General features: G+C 34.7%; 1 protein-coding gene across 1 annotated transcript in view; it reads right to left on the minus strand.

Annotated features, from left to right (window-relative positions):
• The window catches only part of LOC117216183 (fibrillin-1-like), an 87642-nt gene that overhangs the window by 15617 nt on the left and 46474 nt on the right, over window positions 1–25551 (minus strand). The window contains exons 16-20 of the mRNA XM_033462732.1: window positions 23623–23762; window positions 21053–21155; window positions 19824–19849; window positions 15963–16037; window positions 15086–15272 (exon numbers count right to left, since the gene is read on the minus strand). Coding sequence (XP_033318623.1) covers window positions 15086–15272; window positions 15963–16037; window positions 19824–19849; window positions 21053–21155; window positions 23623–23762 — 531 coding nt within the window. The remainder of the gene's footprint in view (window positions 1–15085; window positions 15273–15962; window positions 16038–19823; window positions 19850–21052; window positions 21156–23622; window positions 23763–25551) is intronic.

Raw genomic sequence — 25551 nt, forward strand, 5'->3', positions numbered from 1 at the left:
ATCAATTTTCTAGATACTAAATTCTTCAATGTAAGATCACTTAATCCTTACATATTCCAGGAAGTGAAAATTTTATTTCCGCGAGGGAATATATCGCTGAGAACGTGTTGCTCGAAAAATAGGGTGATACGTGGAAGCAGATTCTGTTCGTCTCGATGGTTTGATTCGATATCGACCGGCTCGACTGCTGTTTCTTTTTCTTCGGATTTTAATATTGGCCACGTTTGTCGTTTCACGTCCTTTCGTGTTTACTGTCGCGGAGATATTCATGTTGCGGGACCCCGGGGAAAGATAGGAAAATACTTCCAGATCCTTTGTTTCAGTCGTACAAGCTACTGAGATAGTCTTACGTGGTATCGTCTTTAATCTCTTCGAAGACGAACTTTTTAAAGTCGCGAGGAGATCATTTCATACTTTGTTTAATATTAAGTAATTTAAATCCTGAATACGTTGCAGCCTTTTAATGTTCTCTTTTCTATAATGAAATTTGATACATATAAATATGACTACAACAAGTATAGTATAAAGTATACGTTTTTGTTCAATTTGTACAAATATTAAAATAGCGTGTTACGTCTTTCTTTGTTTTCCATACGATAGGCCGTACAAAATAAAAGTGAATATTTCAAATTAGTTAATTAATTTTCTAAATCCATCATCTTTCGACATAAGTCGATAGGTCTTTTTGTGGAGAATACCGAGACAGATCGTTTAGTCTATTACAAATTACATAACTCCGTTTAAGAAAACGTATGTCACCCTCTACATCACCTTCTATTAGGTTGTCCGAAAAGTGTCTTTCTTTTACAGACCCGTCTTTTACAACGATGCATCTTTATACTAATCTGTCGAAAGTTGTGATCTTTATTTTGATAGAACAAAATGGATCATACGTAATCCGATAAGATAATAGAAAACGGAAAATGTTGTGTATCCATTATTTCCTTATAAACGAAAGAAACTTTTCGGACGACCTAATACATCTCTACATGTTTACAAAAAACTATATAAATTACACTGGGTTATGTTCCCTTTGAAACTATTTAATTCTTGCCTGAAATCATTTTCATACTGCAGCCAGTTTAGCAGAAATTTGCATTTAGAGATTAAATTTCGATATATCATATAATAAATAGAAAAGTGCTCTTTTCCATGCTAAAAAGTAATTGAAAAATTACCCCATTTAAATCGAGTCTAAACAACGAAATGGCAAATTTTCTAGAGTGTAAAATAATTCGATAAACATCGAATGGTAATTAACATCCGGCATAATGAAACTGCAATAAAATGAGCAGAGAAGAACAATAAAATAACCGAATACCGTGGAAGCAATACAAGGTAGTGGAGACACGTTCCCTTTACCAGTTGTCTGTTATTGTTCAACGATTAAATGCTCAATTGTGATACGATAAGCGGCCTAAATGCTCCTTGGTAATTTACCATTCACTTCCGTGGATCACCAAGGCAACCTCCGATGGAAAATAATAGACGCTCGTTGGCCGAACAATTTAAATTATTACCATTACGCGATGTGTTTAAACGAAAATGCGCCGCCATCCACCACGGCCCGAGTTTAATTATTGAAATTCGCGCTTGACAAAATTCGATGAACAAAACGCAATTTGTACAAAACCGGTATAATGTTTTGCGTAAATGGCCGGCCATAACTGATTTAATGGCAACCAGCTTGAATTACTCCATGTACAATGTAATCGTTTTAAGTTTGAACAAGCGCGGGCGCAGCAACCGTGATCGAAGTACTATCGATGCTTTCATAAATTTTCTCGGCCACATGGAAAATCCGTTTAATCCGTCATGATCGTTTCGTAAGCATAGATGATCGTTTCGTAAGCACAGGTGATCGTGGCACGGTCGCATATTCCTTTTTCCTTTGGAATATTCATAAATTTTCTTATTATACGTGGGTATACGCTCTTTGTATGCAGAACGTGTCATATACGTCGCGCGATTTCGTGTTACGTTCTAAACTTAGCTAGCGATAGGAAATATTTACGAGATTTAAAAGGAGTCAATGAACACGAATTTTCAACGCTTTTTGATTTTCGGATAAGATGCTTTCTATTGAAAGAAAGTGATGTTTGACTAATACTATTGGTTTTGGTTATTGGTGTAGTTATTCTCGTCATTACTATACTGTGGATATCTATGCAACTTTACCTGTAATTATCTTTTACGAGGTAATTAAAAGTAATGAAAGGAATTCCCATTATGAATTAACGAACACACACATTTTCTTGTTAGTAACATTCGTATAAATGATGTGCAGGTTTGCTCGATTTCAACGAGACCCTGTTATACTGAAGTGTAACACGTAATCTACAACTGGTGACCAACGACTCCCAATAGAGTGATTTACCTGCCTCAACCGCTTTAAATTACTTGTAAACTGTGTGTTGTATGAAAAAAAATTTCAAATAAAAATCGTATAATATCAAGGGATGCGTAAAGTATGGTAATTAGATTTTTACTACTTTGCACATGTAAGGGTTACTCCGAATTTTTCAAGTGGAATATGCAACGTTTCACGCTGCAATTCGAGAGAATAATGAACGCTGACGACGAGTAAACAGATTTTATAACAACGATTCAAAGTGTAACAAAGATTCAAGAATTAGTAATAAGAAGTAAAGAAGAAGTATACCATGAATCATTTACTAATTATATTATATTAATTATGTCGAAAATACATTATATTATAGAATTCATATAGAATATTATTCTATATTTTCGACTTCTTTTTTCGCCTAGAATCACCCCCTTTCCGCTTGTACCACCAGTTACCAACCACCCTGTATAAGAATTATTTTAACCCTTCTGTTCAAAAAATTATTTGAACCACACCAATTTATTATTTCAATTAATTATATAAAATTCTTACAACTTCTCTCGAATTTGTTTCACGTTCATACAAATAGTCTTGTCCAATAGGATACGAATATTTTCAATTATAAAACTGCAATGCCGAGTCGGTCGAATTATAGGTCCCATTGTGTCAGCACGATCGATCGTACAGTTCAATCCGTTTTTCTGAATCCTCGGAAAAGTGAAACGATTCGGGCATAATACGATAAAGCAGTCAGTCAATAAGACAAAAAATGAAAAAGAAGGAAATATCATGGAACGATGTATATACACGCGTTGTTCGTAGTTGTGTTACGATAGACGGCACCGGACTACAGTGAAATTGCTTTCTGAAGAAGTTCACGAAACGACCGGAGCTCGGATAGTTAAGCGCAGAATCTGTAAACTTTTCACGGCTGATTACTCCGATGTTGCCAAGCCATTGAAGTAATGAAGTTTAAATCCCTGATAACGCTGAAACTCGCCGGGGATTGATACGGCCTTTCATCCCTCGCAACACGTCCTTTATTTCATTCTATTTTCTCCCTATTTGCGTTTTTCCCCTTTCTCTTCGTTTCTTTTCTTCTTCCCCTTAGCTCCACTTTTAATTATTATTTTAATTAGTCTTGAGTGCAGTGTCAATTACAAAGTTATTAGTAGATTGCGGATATTTATGCACTTAAGGGAAATTTCAAAATGCAAAAATGTATAGGGAACCGGCAATGTGCAAAGTAAATATCAATGAAGTTTAATCGAACTGGCATTACTTTCATATACTTAAGTTTTATTTATCGATATGCAATCGAAATTGACATTTACATCTTTGTGCAAGTAATATTTTGTTAACGAAACTTCATTGTCATCTGCTTCCACTAGTTGTCTATTTACCTTTGTCCCCGATTATACGTAAAATAGCCAAAGTACAGTACTCGTTATAATATTTAACAGGTAAGTAAAAAATTCTAACAAAATCCTATTCTGTTAATTTTGTTAACATGAATTTGCATAAATATGTGCAATCTAGACATTATTAGCGATGGTTTGAGAGAATATGTACTGGCTCACGATATATCTCTATGATCGATATATGATATTGTGGACGAGGCGAATCAATATATTTACAGTGACGAATTTGTCTAACGGATAGAGGAGAAAAAAAGTTGTTGTAATATGCGTCGGGACGGATAAAATGTTTAGATTGTGCTATGATCGATGTTTGCACAACGATGAAACTCGATTTCGCGTGACTTGGCTACGCAATAAATGGAATGGATAGATTTGATTTATTGGTATGAATTTTAATTTTTCGAAGGAAATGTAAATATATTTTAGGATTTATTGGTCAGGATTTATTTAGAATTTCATTGGTTTTTATATAGTCTCAATTTTTATCTAGAGAATAACGAAAATTATAATTATGATTATATTGTTTAGTTAGATTATAACTATAGCTAAATATTCGTGAGAAATTAAAAGGTGTAAAAACGTACAGAAAGCATATAATAAGCAGAGGTATGTAAAATATTGAAAGTAAGGGATTCAATTTCAATTTTATTTCTTTATTTATAATCTAGTTTTTGTAATTAAATCGTTCAGAAGATACATTTGATAATAATTTTCTTGATTCCCGTTAAAAGCTACTATAATTGTCTATTTTAATTATTAACAAATGCGTATCATAACATCATACAACGAAACGAATACCTGTTAATTGAGAAATATCTTGTTTGCACAATTTTCATGGCAAGCGTCGCTGAATTCCAAAAGATTGATCTATCAAACTGGCATATTACTAGGGTGTCAAAACACTAACAAATGTAAGTGGGGTTGATAGCTCGGGTTAAATGAAATATAAATCTACTTAACAGAGAACAATTTATCACAACTTATTTTCGATCTTGTTGCCACAACTCGACACGTGTATCGTTTGATTTGCCGAAACGATTGACACAGCTCTATGAAACGTTTATTGAACTCGGTCTGCAGAATAAAATCTTCGTATAATCTTTCGAATCATGTACGACTCTCGCGTATCGCGTAAATGGTAAAGACGTCGCGGATCGACGTTAATTTAGCAGTTTCATTAAAAGAGACGGTGCCGTCCGAACGACCGTCGACTCTGCATAAACTTGGACGAAATAGTCCCGTAACGAGGTTAAGGATTATCCAAGCGACGTCGCCTGTTTCTCGTTTATTCGTCGTTCATTTTGCTTGCCCAGCCTGGGCGATTTCGCGGAATACACGTTGGTCGCGTCCTCCGCGAGAGCGGAAATAAAATTTCGGGGGTTTTAATTACCGGTCGACCCAGTCACTCCTCACCACGTCTCCTTCCAAGATCGTGTTCGCTTGTTTTTATGTTTTTTGCCTAATTTAATCCCCTGCTTGCCAATGTTTGTAACGAAATTGACGAGTTGAAATATGGGAAATCCGTACAAAACCGTATATTGAAGGTTGTGAGTCTTTTTTATTTTTGTGACTTGTTAATCTGTAAAATTATATTTCTCGAATGTCTTCATAGTAAACACAAAATAATAAACATAGAATTCAGAGGCTCGAGTATTAAACATTATAACACGCTTGAGGACTACCGAAAATAATACTACATTTAAATGAGGACAGTGGAATATCTCAAGAGGGATTAATGTTGTCGAGTATGCGTTTATACAGGAGTTGTTTGGTATATAGAGGGATGTTATTTAATACAAGTAATTTTTTCATAAGCGTAGTAATGAGGAAAATATGAAAATTAAGTTATTTTTGAAAATATATCCCTGTATTTTTTTTTATTCATGATATGCTAGCATTTGTTGAAATGAATACAACGACCTACCACTGGGTATAGAGCTTTTTTCCTTTTGATAGTCTGTCAATGTATTATATAAATTTATCTACTTAAAAATGACAGAAATCATCAACTTTTGCCATGTAGATAATGAAATGTCAAATTTGACGACATTATCAAAAGCAGTAATTGAAAAGAAAAGACAGGAATTCATCAGTAGGTGCCGTCTTGTAATGGTACAATGTTATCTTTCACAATAACATCGTTCGATAGAAATCATTTTGTACAAAGAAATGAAATTCTATTCAAATATGGTTAAAAAATTATAGGACTTAGAAAAATTTATTTCAACTTTTACATGCACTGGAAGATAAATATATGATCGTAAATGTTAATCGTTCTATGGTTAAAAAAGATGAAAGCATAATGTACAAAGAAATAAATTTAACTATCATTCATTCTCTCTCTAAATTTTTAAAGGTGATAAATGCAGAAAGTCCACAGTTTAAGTGACCACTTTTGACATTTCTGAAAAAAATTTAAGAAATACGTAGAATAATAACTAAACTGCAATTTTTGCGCAAATTTATACTTTTATGAATACAAGTAAAAGACTAGAATCTAGATAAAGATTTATTTCATCTGCTGAAATTTATTTTTATACGCATTTTTGCATTTTTAAACGTCGCATGAATATATAAAATTCGAAGACTAATAATCACATTTAAAATATTATTCTGACGGCTGGAAACTTAAAGGCAACGCCGGTGAACAAATATCTCGGGCTATTAATGTACACTTGATACTTGAAGTTCCCCAACTCGATAAATCCTTTCAAGGGGGTCGAATCAAGGACTATGAACAATCGCGTTTAGCCAAGCTTTAAATGAATCGCATTCCTTCAATTCGTCTACCGTTTCGTTGCTCATTGCCATTCACGAGCAATTTAAACAATTTAAATAATTCAAGTTGCCGGCATTATTCAAATAAAATTAAATAATGGATGGAATTAAGTTTTACTGTCGCGTACCACCAGGGAAATTCCCGGCTCTAAGCGAACGGCCTGATTTTCAGAATCTCCCGTTAGAACCTCATCTACCATCGAGTTCGTCATTTTTGGATCGAAAATTTCCACTGGGATTGAAAAAGAAACTCAACTTTCATTGCTAATATACGAAGGTAAATCAAAGAAAGAAACGTTTATCCTTATTTGAAATACAAATTCTTTCAAAATTTCACAAAAATTAGAAACATTCCGATATTTATTATTTTATATTATGCTTTTTTATATTTTTACTGGAATTTATTTATTTCGTTATTTATGAAAATGGAATGTTTATGGAGAAAACGTGTTGTGTATCTGACAAATTTTCCTTTCTTTCAAAATTTCATTCTTCGTTTCTCTAAAATTCTAACATACAACCTGTCAGAATTCCGTTCCACAGTCCTTCGAAATTCCATTTCAGCTACCTTCAAAATTTCATCCTACTAGTCCTCTCAATCCTTCTCCATACGTGCTGTATCGCTGCTGGATTTCTACGAAATACTATTTCAACAGTCTGTCCTCTTACGGATTTCCGAAGTCCATTTGGTGTTTAGCGTTATTCCTATCCAAATATATTCTATCACACGATTTTACTAGTTTTTATCTTATTATTAAATTGCAATGGAAAGAAGGTCTTTCTTATTTCGAAGTAATAGATATTAACCGATAAAATTGGTAACGTTTAAGCCACTTAATTTCATACATCTCTGTTCTCTTTCGATAATAAAATGGAATGTAGAATTTTTAGTTATAACGATAATCATCCAATTTACCCGTCCTCAGGTACATATTATATATAATATATCCCGATAAAGTAAATACAGGTTTAAATAACCCTCAAGCATAAAATGAGAAATCGCAACACTGAAGCTATTTATTCTTCGTTTCCATCTATTCCCTTCCAGTTCAACTAAGATGGTATTTCCTAATTACCTACTATAGTATAATATAATAGATATATTCAACAATACATGCTCTTTAAATGATTTCGAAGGACAAAAAAAAGAGAAAAACAAAAACATAAGAACCGTTTAACCTACTTAGGTTCATTTTTCATTATTCTTTGCCACTTCCTTAAAAATGATACATTTATTATTTTTATTTATAATCATTACTCACTTTTATATTAATACAATATATACAGGGTGGTTGATAACTGGTGGTACAAGCGGAAAGGGGGTGATTTTATACGAAAAAGGAAGTCGAAAATATAGAATAAAAAATTTTTTTTTTAATTTTTCCATCGAGACAACGATCTATAGTGAAATCCGTTATAACGAGACGTGATAAAGTGCACGCGTACCGAGCGAAAATTCAAAGCCGATTTTCTCGAAAACAAAGCCCCAAACGAAAAATTTTTATTCTATATTTTCGACTTCTTTTTTCGCCTAGAATCATCCCCTTTCCGCTTGTACCACCAGTTACCAACCACCTGTATATATATGTTATAACAGTAAAAATTATATGTATGTATTAAATAACAAAACATGAAAGAGAAACAATAAACACAAAACAACAGAAAAATACAAGAAGTATAACAGCACGAAATCGCAACACGAAAAGCCATTTAACTTTTACTCTAGCTATTCTCTTCTACTTCACCTAAAACGGTATCTGCTAATTATCTAACAAACCCATTGAGAACCTCATATCAAGCATCTGAAACGGCACGAACTACCCCATATCCCTTCAAACGAAGAATCCGCTAAACGCTTGCTGCTAATTCGTCAACCATGAAACTACACGATCCGATTTCGCTTCGTATTTGCTCGCCCGTGGGCTACTTGCGATGTGTCGTGTTTCCGCTAGCAATTTCGGCGAAACCTCCGCGGGACCAATTTAACACCGCCCTGTGTGCCCGAGTGCGCTCGTTAATTCGTAATTACCGTACGAATTACAGTCACTTGGGACGCCATCGCGACGCCAGACGGAAGCTGCGAAGCGAGGGCAGACCAGAGGGCGAGATAAGAGATAGGCAACGTCGATTTTCGCGGCCATGCCTTTTTATCGAAATTTAATCTGTATACCGCGATGGCAACGACACCAGGTCGATCGCGTCTGATTGTATATTCATATAGGGTTGGGTGAAAAACATGCCTTCGGGGGCAGCGGTAACGAGAAACGCGACGTAATCTGTCGCTTCGAGGCGAAGTCGACGCGACCACATCGCGATGTGCCGTGAAAAATTATGGGAGCCGGGGTATTCGGTTGACGTGACTGAAAAATCTCGGGTATATCAAGGGGGACTTTTATTTTTAATAACGCTTGCATACGTTTCTTTGAATTGTGAGTGAAATTTTACGACGGAACGTTGTAATCGTTAGAGTTACTATTATTTCTTCTTTTAGTCAATTAATTATAGTCGCATCAAGTACGGTAATTGGTGATTAAATGATTTAGTTGGAAGTGTACGTATGACGTGTTGGATTTGTAATTGTTTGGGAAAGATTGATTTGTTCGAAATATTTTAGCAGTTGCAATGTTTAATTAATATTCTTTGAGAAAGTGTAGGTTGAATTTTTAAATAAATTCCAAGATCCAACTTCAATACCTAAAACTCCAAAAGTCGCGTCACCCAGAGCTCGGTTCTTCTTACGTAGGCTCTTCGCTCTTAGGGAATCTTTGTTTTTTGATCGAGGATCGTGGAACGTGCGAATCGGCGAAAAATCAGCGTTGAAAGGGTGGCAAAGCGGAAATGGGGCCACGAAAGTGGCCACGATACGCGCGAAACCATCGGCGCGGGTTCGCGCGTAGCGTAGCAGCCAAGTGCAGTCAGCGAACCACTCGATGCACAATGGTTTCGCACTCTTTCATTTCGCAGCCGACTACCCATGTTTTTGTATATATACATATACACGTATACGTGTGAGTGTTGTTCAACGTTTTCCGTCAGATTTTCGCGTCGAAAAATAGAATGTGGCGTAAAGGGGTAGATCGTTCGCGGAAAGCACTCCGTTTCTATTGCCAAATAGACGTCGTTGCGATGCTTTTTTTTCTGTCGCCTCTGAAGAAACACAAACGTTCTCTTGTGCTTTTATGTCGAGAGTTAAGATCATTTGCATGGATGTTCGTGATACCAGTGTGGATTTTAGGTATGATAATAAACGAGGAACAGCGTTTTGAATAGTTTCAAATGCTTTAACGTTAGAACTACTGACGTTTAAAGTTTAAGGTACCAAGAAAATCAAAGCGAAAGGCAAGTTGGTCCCATAAACATTCGGATAGTAACAAAATTTTACTTGTGAAACGTGTGACTTGTGAAACGTTATTTCTTGTAATCTTTTCATCGCGGAATAGTAAAAGAGATTTGATTGTTTTTGAGGAAACACATCTTGCATTTATTTAAAATGTTCATGAGTGGAAGATTAAAAAATATTTGTAAAATTACAAAGTTCTGGTTTGTCTATAAAAAGCGTATTCATTATAACAGATACTATAAAAATATTACACTATTAATACCAATAAATTAAACTATTATTTACAGTATCATTTCAACAGCAATCATATCTTCTTCAATAGATAAACCGTCATAAAATATTTATTAAATATTGCTTTCAATGCGACAAACGAAATCCATTAAAATTAAACTTCTCATTATTTACCTTTGGAAACGATTGTTCAGAGCAAGGTAAGAAAAATTATGAAAACAAGTCGAAAACACAGGCTAAAAGGAAGAAAGAGATCGCTTTAGCTAGAACAGAGAAATCTCGCGAGGGAGAATTATTTTTTAATTCCGCCTGAGAGTATCGTGATACTAAATAAAAGAACGGCTTGTCTGCGGCCGAGCGGGAAACATTTTCCCGGAAATTGTGCCGTAAGTAAAAATCAAGACCATGAAATAACGCAGCGATAAGTCAAAGTAATCTGGAAATGGAAATCAGTCGTAAATCAATTTTTACTGAAACAGTTCCACGTTCTTGTGAATCATACAGATTCGTACTATTATTTCACCTAAATATTGTAAAATTATTTTGCTGAACTGAGAAATACATTATACAATAATTAAATATGTATATAATAATATATACAATACTCCAACATTTTTAGTTAATTTTTAATTTCACTGATCAATGTAAAAGTTTCTTTATTTATCGAAACAGCTTTAATTTTATTCTGCGTTTGATAGCTACGGAATTCAATTGAATTAAGACTTTAAATTACAATTAAGTATACTCCTTTAATTACAGACTTGGACAAATAGAACAACCAAAATAACTAAAAGTAGGTAAAACAAGTAAACAAAAGCATTCCAATAAATAAGACATACATATCCATGAACAGATAAAGAATGCTTCAAAAATATCTACGAAAAATAATTCCAGGAAGCTGAGAAAGAAATATCGTGACATGGAATACACGAGAAAGCGGGGGAATCGATAGAAACAGGGGAAACACTTGCCGGAGATGGATGATTTTTCGAAGATCGTGGATCGAAAGGAAGTCCCAAGAGCTCGCTGCGACTATCTGCATTTTCAGCTTCGAACTAGGCTAAGATGGTGGGCTGAGTGGAAGAAGTGGAATGAGAAAAAGGTCGAACTGGACAGAACCGATGATTCCCTGAAAATTCTTTAAAAACAGAGGAAAGTAATTTCTTTCCAAGTTGCTTTAATCTCAACGAAATCAGAACTGGAACTGTATTAAATGCAGTGATAATGAAGAAAGAGAGAAAGGAGAAAGGCAAGAAAAGAAGGAAGAACCGATATCATTCGTCGTAGGATGCGAAATATTTGAACTGAAAAAATGTCGAAATTGTTGGCGCATCGAATCCTCGGGATACAGTGAGAGATACTGGATTTAAAATTCTAATGAAACTATTACTTTGTGTCCTGTATTCCCCTGGGAACATGTTTTCAACTAAAAAGGGGTTATATCGTTGTGTCTGTATAAGTACTGTGTGAAAGCTTGTTTTATATTCAGATACATTTTTATGAACGTTTAGTTTTTATAACGATACTATGAACGAATTCTGATGATAGCAACAAGTCGATATAACAAAAGTTTGTGGAATCATAGGAGAAGAGGTAATTATTTAACGAAAAATTAAAAAGTAAGAGATCATTTGTTGAATTAAACCATCTAACTGTCTCGAATTTTATGCTAAAGCTTTCATGGAAATGTTAAATATATTTTCGTTTGTTGAAACCAGAATAAAATAAAAATTCGAAGACCAGACTAGGATAGATGTTATAAACGTAGAAGCTTGGAATTTTTAAAATAATTATGAGAAGATCAAATGTGACAAATAAGGCAAACATAGTATGTATATACATATACAATTTCCAATATTATTTATGTTGTTCAAATCCATATCATACTTTCACATAATATAATGCGTTCCAAATTATATTCCTTTATTTTAATTCTAATTTACATATCTCCTAATAAGTTTTTGAATTTCCTAATTCGAACGCTGTTAAAATAAATTGTCGTTTCAATAAAATTTATCATTTCAAATTTGATTTGGCATTTGATTTTTGCTTGTATTATCTATAGTATTATTTATTATTTGGAAATTCTTTATTATTTATATGTTTTATTATTTTGTTCTTAATCTCTGATAAAATTAATCTCTGTGCAATTCTATTTTCTGAACATTTATTTTAACGTCTTAGCTTGTGTTTCTTTTCGATAGATGTAAAAACCGTGACATTTTTCCTACGTAAACTACAATTGGTCTCATAGGACCAGTTAGTAGCAGTTACCACTTTGTTGTGCACAAGTCGCAAATGATACTAATTTTTCCGCGATCGTGCATAGGACGACCGCAAATGGGGTCGTTACGTCCCCTGCTTTGTTTTAGCCAGCGCATTGAAATATTTCTGCGACAACAGTTAGAAAAAGTCCCTGTAAAAGTTAATTCCCGTTTTTTCCTCGTGGTCTAATTCTCGTAAAAAATGCAATAAAAAAAAAAAAGTTTAAATCAGTCGATCGAGTGGATTTTTTGGCATTTTCCCAGTGGAGCACGACATTTGTGAGAAAACATTACACACATCCATCCATTTAACTGGATGCAATGGATTAGTTCGTTTTCCGCGAAATATTCGTACGTGGAACGAAGTTAATGTTTGCAATACAGTTTCAACAGAATTCTCTGCAACTTGAATAAAATGGAAATTCTGACCGCGATTACGAAGATTGTTCGCAGGTATTATAAATACTGTCCCATTTCAAATTTATGAACGAGTTGATGAATAGTTATAAAAGGTAGAATGATAGAATCAAGTATTACATGGTGTTGGAATTTTGTGTGACTTCGTACATTTGTAAGTTAATTATTCTTGCCCGGCATGTTGATAAAGCCACTCTGCAAATAGCTTCATTACATAGCATTAAGTTGTCTAAAGTAATAAAAGGAAGTTTTAATGTAGGTGTGTATTTAACTTAATATCTTCTAGAAATAGAACAAGGTGTATAAGCTCTAATCATTTTCTTGAGAATTAAATCACAATATTGCTTTATATATTGTTAGAATTTAATCTTAAAGTTAAGATAAATAATCTGTGGAAGACACAATGTTTATGTTGAAATAATATTAGGTGATATTTATTAAACAGAATTACAGGACCAAATGTATTTAAAATATAGGGTGGTTGGTAACTGATGGTACAAGCGGAAAAGGGGCGATTTTACGCGAAAAAAGAAGTCGAAAATATAGAATAAAATTTCTTTTTTTTTTTTTAATTTTTCCATCGAGACATCGATCTACAGTGAGATTCGTTATAACGAGATGTGATAACGTGCACGCGTACCGAGCGAAAATTTAAAGTCGATTTTCTCGAAAACAAAGCCTCAATCGAAAAATATTTATTCTATATCTTCTATTCTATATATTCTATATTTTCTATTATTCTATATTTTGAGGTTGACCATCTTGGTCATCAGCTGTAAAACACGTGTTCGTTGTAGCAACACTGAAGACCAGAGTTTTCTTATACCAGAGTATAAGGACAACTTGATGAACATAATGAGTCAACAACTAGTAAATACTCGGCGGGTTCGCTAGCTACGCTCGTAAAGGGCGTATGCGGTAGTAAGATGGTCGCGCGAGTTCGAGACCACTCCTGGACAAGCCAAGGTGGAAAACCAAATATCATCTTAGAACGTATATACAACGGGCAAGTGGGGCCCCCCCTTGCCTATAATGTTGTATTGCTTTCTATGAGTGTTTGGGAAGTACCCCCGGAGATACGGTCACTCGTACACCTAGGCCCGCCCGTGGGGTTTTAGCCGATAAAAATCCGCCGGCACCTTTGTCCCGTCCCGTGCGATGAGATAAGGTGTCGGTGAAGATTTCCCCACGTAAAAAAAGAGGTTTTTTTCTTTTTTTTTTTAATTTTTCCATCAAGACAACGATCTACAGTGAGATCCGTTATAACGTACCGCCGGCGTACCGAGCGAAAATTCAAAGTCGATTTTCTCGAAAACAAAGCCTCAAACGAAAAATTTTTATTCTATATTTTCGACTTCTTTTTTCGCGTAGAATTACCCCCTTTCCGCTTGTACCACCAGTTACCAACCACCCTGTATAAGTGAGTGATATGGTATAATTAACAAAGTGTGCAGGTAAAGAATTTATGGATTGTTGACAGTTAGCCAGTCACTCTCAGACTGACTGTACGTAGTGACCCATGGTCCCTTAAAAGATTTTGAACTCCACTCTCTATACAGTAGTGAGTATTACCTGTGTAAGCGTCCTGTTCAAATGCCTGTGTAGGTGTCTGTATAAGATTATTTGTGTTTATGTGTGTAACATCGTTGTATTGCAACATATTATAATATTATAGTAAATTATAATATTATAGTAAATTTATGATAGATTCTTACGATTATTAATTTCTACTTAAGACAATGAAACACGTCAAGAGCATTTGTATTTAAAAATATGCAATATTTATTTTATAAAACGATGGTACAATGACCAATAATATAATTAGGCCTTATAATCACGTTCGATTCCATTGAAAACGTCTGAGATGATAGGTGGAAAACTCCGAGAAGTCTGTACGAAATCTGAATCTGTATTTCGGTAATTATCAAAATCATGTAAAATTAACGCACTCAATGCGGCTTCGATACATCTATCGAGGAAGAGCAAGCTCGATGTCGATGATGTCATACACTTTTTTTTAAATATTTTTCAATAGTTTAACGCATATTCTAGACATCTTTTTAAGTAAATGCAAGAAAAAATCTTTTTTTCAATATTCTTCGTGAAAGAAAAAAATTGTAGAGATTCTCCCGCATTGAACGTAAATAATGTGAACTTTAATATTGTAAACTTAGGAATCGCATGAAACTGTGTGCAATCGGAACCCAAAGATCTAATACAACAACAAGGGGAGAGTAATACTAGGACAAAAGCATGTAGAAACGTGCAGAAACATGCAGAAACTTACAGTCTCCGAGGGGATACGAGGCAGGTAGTTGGGCTTGACCTTGGTTCTCGTGAATGGGATGAACTTCGCGATAAGCCGCCCTCGCTTCCTGATAAGCGTCCTGTCTCTGTCCTCGATAGTTCTGAACAGCGTACGCCCCGGAGAAGATTCTTGTATACCTCAGATAGCATCCGCTCGGTATCTGCCACTGAAAATGCGGCTCGTGATTTTCTTCTCCCTCTATTTTCTCCTTTGAGGCTCGTTCAGACATGGCCAGTAACTTAGTCAAGCGAGACAAGTAAGTAACTCACTACTAAAGGTTTAGAATTTAGGGCCTTTAAACATCGTTTACATTAGGCAACTTTTGATTGAACGATTTAACCGATCGACTTTAAATTGTTCAAATTCACTCGTGTAAACACAGTGTTAATCAAATTGAAACGACTTTTACTCTAGGGAGATGAGATGTTGGCAGTAACCTGCAAGCTGAAACGGCACTGGGAAAAGAGGAATCGTTCGCTCGTACTAACCGACAGACAAAACAGTGACGCCCCTATTCAGACACATTGTTATTATTGGCTGAGTCGGACGATTTCCCTTTCCCCTGTGTCATTTCAGCTTGTGGATAGTGTGCCAACATCTCATATCTTCATCGTAGTCGTCCAATCAGAAATAATTTATTCTTCTGGTTTTGATCGAGCGACCTGGTCATCTCAGCTATAGATGCCTAAAAACCATTTAGATATATCCAGCAATTTATTTTTACCGATTTATCTGACCGCTATCTTAAAATTTTAGTACTGAGTTTCTTACTTGTCATTTGACTAAACTGCTGGCCATGTCTGAACGGGTCTTTAGAACGAAAATTATTCTAGAGGAAGAAATCGCGTACACTCACCCCATAAGCGGTGGATGGTATCGGCTGGGGTGGTCTTCCGGGACACATCAGCATCCTTCTTCTGTAGTACCGTGGCTAAATAGCAAAACAAGTGTAAGCACCGGTTTCAGATTGGATTCTGCTGGTTGCACGGCGTTCAACCGCTGCTTTGATTTAAACGCCCGCTATCTTAACACTCGGAGCTGGGCATCACTTTGATTTAGATCGAGAACATGAGATAAGAGCACGCGAGAACAAATTGTCGACGTTTAGTGGTGATGATGATGATCGAGTTCGAGGTTGAATAACGATTTGCTGTGAATTATAGCTGCGATTGCTGTCAAAATTTAATGGCCAAGGTGTATACAAGTTGGATAAGTTATATTTCTTCCTTCGTTTAAGACGAAAGGAAATGTTGGAGGAAGAAGATGAATAATCGAATCAGGACTACATTTCCACGACCATACTTATTTTATAAGTGCAATGATGCATATGCATTTTGCAGTTGCATTATTTTTTAAAATGAAAACTCACGTTCCTTTTTGCATAGTTCGAATTATCTTCTCAGCCTACACAAATGTTATCCAAGTGAAATAATTGAATATTGATTAGTTTAAAAGATATTTTAATTTCGATTTTGTAGAACTCGTCGTATGAACGAAAAGGAAAACACATAAGAATGCGACATAATTTATAAAATTATTATTCGGACTTGGTTTAAGATCTTTGAAGCAACAGTGTTATTCTTGTGTACAAATTTAGTTGAAATAGACCTACACTTTAGTTAGAAGAATTTGATAGCTTCTCCGTATGATAGTAGATCATTGAATCACTTTTTGGATCAAAGGTTAGAACTGGTTCTGAATACTTTAAAATATATTTACAAAATCTTGATAGAAATGAAAAATGTTTGACTATTAAACATAATCATTTCAATAATTACTTATTATCGATATTGCATCATACATGTCTAACAATTACTAGAACATTAATCAAAGTCTACGACAATCAGCAACAATTATATAATTTAGACGCGTTATTAAATTAAATACAGGTTATTTGTCCCAACTTGTACGTAGCATTCGATCTAAATCACGCGAATAATATCCAGTTGCGAGTGTTACTGAAACGTGATCTCAATAATCAAGTGATCATTAATATTGGTTTTAAGTGGTCGTGCAACAGTAATTATATGTATGTAGCCTGAGGAGCAAGCACGTATTTAGAATTTAAGCATCGTAATGCGTTAATCGTATCTAGATTGGTTAAGCCAGCTAGTTTAAAAGAAGGAAAAAATACGTAAACCTAAGTAAGAAAAATAAGAAAAAGAGAATTCAGTCAATGATCGATCTTAACATTAATTAACGCTATTCAGCGTCGAACGTATTAATATGATTTACCAATTCGATGAGTGTCTAATTATGCCAATATCGGTATGGTTATTATGCATGCAGATGATCGAGAGTTTAATTAATAGGTATCCGAATAATCGACAGGTGAGTTAATTGATTTCTAATTAACGGGGATGCTGCTGCATTAATAAAACCATCTCACCGATGTCGAACCATTAAATCACAAATCAGCTATCTGCTTTCTCTTTAGCATGGTTCTATCGAATACTAGATAAAAAATATTCAATTGTTTGTTGAATTTTAAAGACAAAACAAAGTAGAAAGTAGGAGAGGAATATATACAAAAAATGAGCCACTTAAATATTTCAAGTTATCATTTTGCAATAGACGAAATATATAGGAATTTGTATATACAAAGACTTAAAATAAAAACTTGAAGAAATTTGAGATAATACCAGAATATACAAGACCTTTATAATACCTTTATCAGATCGCGTAAGATGTATATTAATTAATGAACTGCCAATTTTTGTACAAATTAATATTTTTAGGAATATAATTGAAAAGCTAGGAACTCTGAGGAAAACCGTTTGATTCACCAAGAAAGCACTATGCTTGGGATGTTTTACACATTTTTGTATTGCGTGTATTTTGTGCAACGTTGCACTTTCAGATTTCCTATGAATTCATAAAAATCAACAATCCACTGTTAATTAGTAATATACTTTTTACAATGGACATAAATTGTACAAGATATTTTATGCAAGTATACACGTTGCAAAGATCACAAAAGCACGTAATCAATTATCCACAATATTAAATTATTATCCACTCGATACATATTTAGTGGACCATATTTAACACGTATTATATGTTTATACATTATGTAAAAGATGATTATTCATAGTATATATTAATTTTGATTAAATATATATGTGTTTGCAATGTGTAGCTTGTAACTTCCATATGCATTTTCAAATTAGTTTCAAATCCTACCAATATTAATTACGATAGCGTTGTTTCATTATAATGTAAACGAAAATTTTAAACGTTTTACGTAACGTGATCTGTTTTCTCATAATTTTATAAGTTTTCTCTGGTAAGTGTTCAAATACTTTCGTGAGTAACTTGATGTGAAAACGAAGACGACACGAAATTTGTCGGTTAGCGAATTTCCCTTACGTTTACAATCGCGTACAGCTATTTCCGTTATAAGAAGCTATCGCTTTTCTCGCATGAAAAACTCGTGGAACGACTATAAAGTTGTCTGTCAGCTCGGCCAGAAAATCCTCTCTCGTAAATCGCGTGATAAACTAAGTAAACGTAGGAAGCGTTTCGAAATTTTCTCGGGTAGAACACTTTCGAACATGCAACAGCATCCCGCGGCTTCTGGAATTTTTCTTCCACGAAAGGGAAAAGATAAGGGAGTGCACGAGATCACGCGATGGATACCGGATTTCCGGCGAGACTTGCCCGTATTCGTCACCGTCGAATTATGCAACGCTAACGAATTTATGTCTTCTCTCGCGAAGATTCGTGCATTCGTGCATCCACCTCGAGCATTTTTTTTCACGAATAAGTTTACAATTTTTCGCGAAAGTGGAACACGTAGTTACGTGCATTTTTTGGACATTTTAAATCTAAAGCAGAAATTTGTTTTTTTTTAGAGAGTTAGATAAAATTGCCATGCAATGTTAATGTAGGCCAGAATATGCTTTATCTGGCGTTTGAAAGAATAAACAAAGAATAAACAAAAATTTTAGCTTAAAAATTAGAAAATTTTAGACAGCATTGCAAATTTAATAATTTTTCTAATGAAAACGATTTCAAACTTGATCCATATACAGAGGGATTTTAAAAAAGCTGAATAATTTACAGGCGTTTAGTACTTGTATAAATAAACCAGAAAAATTCAAACAATGTAGGTTTGTAAATTAATCCCGAAATAAATATAGACAATCCATTTTATTTGTTAGAGTTGGCAGTACGTAAGTTACAATATCCTATGCCACGTTTGTCTGTAGTTTTTTATTACTCAAAATGAGATAAAACAAACACTTTTTTAGAATTATTCTTTTTCGGGATTAATGTTCACACCTATGTTCACGGAATTTGTTTATACTTGTATATATATACAACGTTTTCGGTATCAAACTTTCAATAAATACACGCTTGTAACTTTACACTTTTGACAGTCGCTAAAGAACGAAAATAAACAAAATATTTTCAAAAAATAAATAATAAATAAAATTAAACGATTCTCTAAGTTATTCTTTATAACTGTCAATAAAAAAATTAAATAATTAAATTAAGGAATTATAATTGTAATGTTACCAAATAACGAGCGACAACATGCAGCAGTGAAACTTTCAGAGCACTAAAGCTAAAGAAAATGAGGATTGCTGAAAGTGCTACGAAATGAAAAAAATAAAGTTATGTTTCTGATGAAAGAAGGGACTAGCCATTTTATCGTATCAGAAAACTATTCCGCTCGTACGAAAACTTGGCAAACGATCCCTTTTTAGCTCACCTCGGAATCTCGACGATGCTCGGATTCTGAAAATGTACGGGACACCAGATAAGTTCGATTAATCGTCCTCTATCGTGCGCAATCGATGTTATCGACGATGAAATTTCCCCGAGCCTCCGACGAAAGTATAATTCTTTTTCTTATCATGGCGATTCCTCGATTAGGCGATTGGTCTACACGGAAATTTTATGAGAATCGCCTTCATTGAATCCATTAAACTGATGTAATTAGGTGAAGTCGATTAAGATAGATCTTATCTGATAAATTGTGTGGAAAGAGGGCTTCGACCAAGAAACGTATAACTTTTACAGGTATTTCTACGTTTCTAACAATTACTATTTCATGTCTGAAGTTACACCTTAGTGATTACTTTTCTGTTTCTACTAATTATTATTTTATTACTAAAGTTACACTTTGGTACTTACGTTCTAACAGTCTTCATGTTTTTTTAAAGCCAATGGAAAGATTATCCTGATTAGTACTTGTAATTATTGTCTTAAAAGATGATATAGATTTATAATTCATGGGAAATAAAAATCCTAAAAGTACTGTCTTTTTCTTAAAAATGGTGTTCGAATCTATCTCAACTGAATTATTTTTTTTCCAGTCATTCACGTAAATTTCTCTTATCATTATTTTACATTAAATTCTGTTAGTCTTGGAATAAGAAATTCCATTTTTCATAAAAACTGTCAAAGGATTTATCAGATCTAAAATTCTAAAACGATCACTGCTTTAAAGAGATAATTAGGTTGCGGATATTTGTACAAATTCATATTTAAAGAAATGGAACCTGAATAGAAATTTATATAATTTATACAGATTATTTTTTATATATTATTATCAAATATAATTATATACCATTTCTCATATGTTTCTTATTTTTTATATTTGCATGAACATTGTAAATATAAATTTTGAACATTTTTACACTTTTAAAATCCCTTTAAATGCATGAACATCCGCATGTTATCTGCTAATAGGAACAACTTGCCCTGCAAACGCGCATGCGAGCGAATCTTCGTTCAGCCTCCTAACAAACCATAAACCAGGATCCTCCGCTCAGCGCAGTGATCGTATATAACAGGCAATCATCGCGTCCAGCTAACAGGACGTTCTCTGTCCACCCTCCAATTTACCAGGCGAAAATATTCGGCGGAGGTCGTCGTAGTTCGATATCATCGATTGCTCAACCGGGCGCGTCGTTCTCTCACATTACATAAATTTACCTCGTACGTGTATCGAGAAATGGCATTCGGCTCGATTTCCGGCTGCATCGGAAGCGATGTAGCGCACGTTGTGAATGCCGGGGTACATCAGTTGTCCGGGTTTCTGCGTGGGAATATACGCGAGTTAACTTTCGATAGCAACCGCCCTCGCGTGTTGAAACTCGCCCCGCTTTGGGGATTGAAATACAGAACGGCCGCCGTGATACCGTGAGCACTTCGAATTATTATCTAAAGCGGCAGACGTGCGACGAGTTTCGTTTATCGTTCGATAACTCCGCATTCCCAGACACCACGGCCAATGTTCGATAGAATCCTCAATGAATTCTCAGACGATACCCACCCCCTTTCGACGATTGAATCGCGTTGCGTCGATTAACTCGTGCCCTCCACCCAGTTCTTCCATTCATTCGATCCTTCTCTTCTGTTCTTTTCGTTTCTCATGTTTGTTTTGACTGATATTTTTATTTATTTCCATTTCTTTGCGTAGTGAATTGGTATTTTAGAAAATGCTGAAGATTGTAATGTTAAAAATTTGTTGGCAGCTGAATGGATTTTTAGAAAAGTTTAAGAATTTGGAAAATAAGAATTTCTTAACCCATCTATCTTTATATTTGACTTTGTAACCCTCTTGAATACGTAAAAATATTGTCAACATTAATCAATTAACATGACAATTATATTAATATTATTTGTTTCTTTCCTATCGTTTTCTATCATCGTATGGATTTATCGTCTATTTTCGAAAGGATTATATCTTCAAACCTATCAAGTTGTTTCTGATAGGATTAAAACTTTCTTGTAGTCACCAAGTTACATGAAAGTTCGTGAATTAAAAATGGGTTTATTATGAATGTTTTTCTCATGTTGTCCTCATATAATAATTAGTATATAACAAACCACATAAGGCGTAGTATTATATTCCAACTAATCCGACGACGAAACGCCTACGTTTGCAAAGCAAAAGTCAAATTTCCCAGAAATACGTAAACATTTTCAGTCTAATATCAATAAAATCGACTGAAATTTAACACTTTAAAACCCCATAGGTATCTTCATTTGCCATTATTTTCTACCTTTTTGCGTGTCTTCCTCGTTACTCTCGTTACACGCACTTTTCTCTCTTCGCCAATATTCCCTTTTTTAATCCCTATCCTAGTACCCTTTCTTTTTACTCGAAGCCCACTTTAATCGACGCAACTTAGCAATTTGTCGGTGCACACCGGAACGTCGCGTCGCGTTTATTAGCCGCGTAGGAGGAAGCCCTCCAATTACGGCTGGGTCAATTATCGCCCGTCCAGCCAATTCGCGAACACGTTATCGCGTTATAACGCAACGGTCGCGATGTCGTTCGCCTGCTTGACGAGTGTTCGAAATCCAACCGTAGCTAATTATCATTGACCTCAAACTTTCTGTTCTAACTTCACTATCCACTCGATTCACCAAAGTAAAGTGTACAACCCCCGCCAAAGTACAAGTTCAACAGAAAAATAGAAGAGACAAACGGATAGACAAACAGAAATTAAAAAAGAAGAGAAAGAGAAAGGAAAGAAGGGGGAGAAGAAGAAAAAGAAAAGGAAATAAGGAAAAGTTAAGCGCCGTTCGATCCTCGAAACTTTTATGTCTCAATCTGGCTTTTGTTTCTATCGAGAAAACAAGTTTTATTGCGTCAAACAAATCTTTCACATAAGGATGAAACAGGAAGTCACAAATATCATTAATGATTGCTTTTTATAGGTCATTCTATAAATAATGTCATCTCTTATTTTGCGCTTTAAATTTTTGTAGTAAAATTAAATGGTAATTATCGAAGCTTATAACTTGCCATAAGAAATAGCGCTGGCATTAATTTCAGTTTCACCGTACCAGCGCGTGGTTACGTGTAGCGAAAATAGTAGATTATTACGCTATCTTTCATGCGTAGATTCGACAAGAAGTAAAAATTAAAATTTTATAAAGAACCAAGAATTTTATCTAACGAACGATTTCGAATGATAAGCTAAATAAAACAGAATGGAACACTTTGTGATGGAATAAAAAAGAAGAATTAGATAAACGAGTAAACAAATGAAGAAGAAAGATAGATAAAAGGAAAAGAACGAAAAGGAGAGTAGAAAAAAGTTGATCACCCAAGAATTTCCACTATTCTTCCTCTTTTTACCGGGTCCGCGTCTTCGAGACACAGCGAGGTAATTAATGACGAGACCGCAGATAACCGCGAGATTGGTAAGTTTGATCGTTAAGGGAAGAAGTTTTAATAAACTGTTCGCAGGAGAAGAAGTGTCTGGTAGAAAGAAAAGGAACGAAGAAGAAGAAAGAAAGAAGGAGGAAGGAGGATGGGAACCTTATCCCCTCGCGGCGAGGAATGCGAAAAGGGGGTAAAAAGGGGCGTTTTCCACGCGGAAATAAAGGAAGAAATAAAATCGGATATAAAGGAAGGGGTCGTCGCGAGGCGTCATCTTCTCAAGATCAAACGCGAGCAGAAATTTCCGACTGTCCAGAGGGGGCGGGTGGAGCGGTCGGAAACGGAGACAGCGCGGATTACCCGGCCGAATTCGACGTCGTTTGCTCACCCTCGTTTTGTAGACCCGCTCGACGGCGACGTTGTCGGTGAATGTTGGCTCCTGCCAGAATATTAAGCGATTTCGCTCGCTGGGGCTTAGCCGCACTTCAAAGGACGTCGGGCACGTCGAAACTTTCGGATTCTCCGTGTCTGTAAATGGTAATATAATCAGTCGTCAGTATGGTAAACAAATTGAGCCGTTTTAGGAGTTCCAAATGCACGGCGAATGTCAATTCCAACATCAGAAATTTATCTCGATTATTATGTTTTACTATTATCTTTATTATAGAATCAGCAATCTAAAGTTATACATTTTTCATAAAGCATTTACAATAATAAAGTATTTATAAGTTTATGTTTATATGACAGTTTTTTTTATTTTTCTTCTTGCGGAAAATATCTGGGACACTCTGTATAAATAGTTTTTATTATCGTAGCATAAATGTATACATATGTATACGAAATTCTACGGAAATATCTACTATATTTCTATCTACTTTAATACATTATGAAACTCTACACAGTATCTTCTTATAGATATCGTTAAAAATATTTGATGTCATTCTACGTAGGTACTTGATTCATGATACTACACTAATGAAATTGCCGCTTTAAAGTATACAGCGAAACTTTCAGGATACAAAAGTTTAAATTTTAGAAAGAAAGATTTTCAAGACTTTGGGGTCATATCTTTGCAATTTAGAATGTTTCGTATAAGTTGCGTAAAATTGTCCACTCTATTTTACTTTTTTGTTTAATCAGATTAGCTTTTGGAAGCGTTGGGGTAATTAGTAAGTACGTGGGGAAATTTGGGATAAGTTTGTATGTAGGTTAATGTAAGCGTTTTTCTCGGTTTAGAGTTCTAATTCTGTTTACTTTAGTTTTTTCTGTTGCGATTATATTTTGGAAAGAAATTGTATCATCGTCGGAATTGTAGTAATTAATTTCAAGAACATTTACAGTTGAATGCCTTTGATATAATAAATACATTTGAGTTTAGAAAAATTCAAGAATGTGTAATGTTTAATTTATAAGAGATTGCGCGATTTAAAAAATTGGGCTTTGTGTGTTATTCGGTAAATTTTCTCCAAGACTTTTATTCTAAAAATGGCGATTTCGAGAAAAGTTGTATTTTGTGAATGAAGTACACATAAAATTTATTCGTAAAGAAAGAGTTTGCTAGCTTATATAACTTATTTAAGAATAAAGAAAGAAAATAATCATTAGCAGGTCATTAAACATAATCACTTATGTAAGCTATCCCTTCATTATCTCGTAATTTAGCGAAACAGCTAATTATATATAAACAGCTCCATTACTTAATCATGTTCTCTTTCACTGATTTCAATACTACTTTACTCGATATAAAATATTTTTATTAAATAAATTAAGTATTGAAGTATATACATATATATATGTATATATATAATAATGTAATATAGTGGAAATTTAGGCTGCGCTTAGCGCTTGTAGATGTCGCTGCTGGGTACGGCCGCTTCTCTTTTATTTTTGTATCGTGGAAGAAAAATCGGACTCCAGTTGCCGGGATTCGAACCCGGGCCCCGAAACGTTCGCAATCTAAGGCGCTAACCACTGCGATGCCATCGCCCGACACTTTTTTTTTTTGTTTATTGTTTATTTAGTCCAAGATACAGTTTGAAGTACATATTCACAATAAACGGTGAATTTCTGTAATGATATGTTAGGCAAAGGTACCGATACGCGGCGGTACGATGTAGCCATGCTGTATTATGTGTCGGCGCTTTACATTTTTCGTGTATAATACAATTTTTGGGTTTGAGCCGCTGGGGAGCGGAGCTTTTTTATGAATCTTTTTATTTTTTTCTGTCCTGAAAATTTGGTCGCAAAACAGGATGCTTCGGTAGTCTGCTTTTTGGGCGCTGTGTAATTTTGGGGAGGGGCGGGATGAGTGGGAGGG

Source organism: Bombus bifarius, unplaced genomic scaffold, assembly GCF_011952205.1.
Source record: "Bombus bifarius isolate JDL3187 unplaced genomic scaffold, Bbif_JDL3187 scf7180000010252, whole genome shotgun sequence".
Classification (NCBI taxonomy): Eukaryota; Metazoa; Arthropoda; class Insecta; order Hymenoptera; family Apidae; genus Bombus; species Bombus bifarius.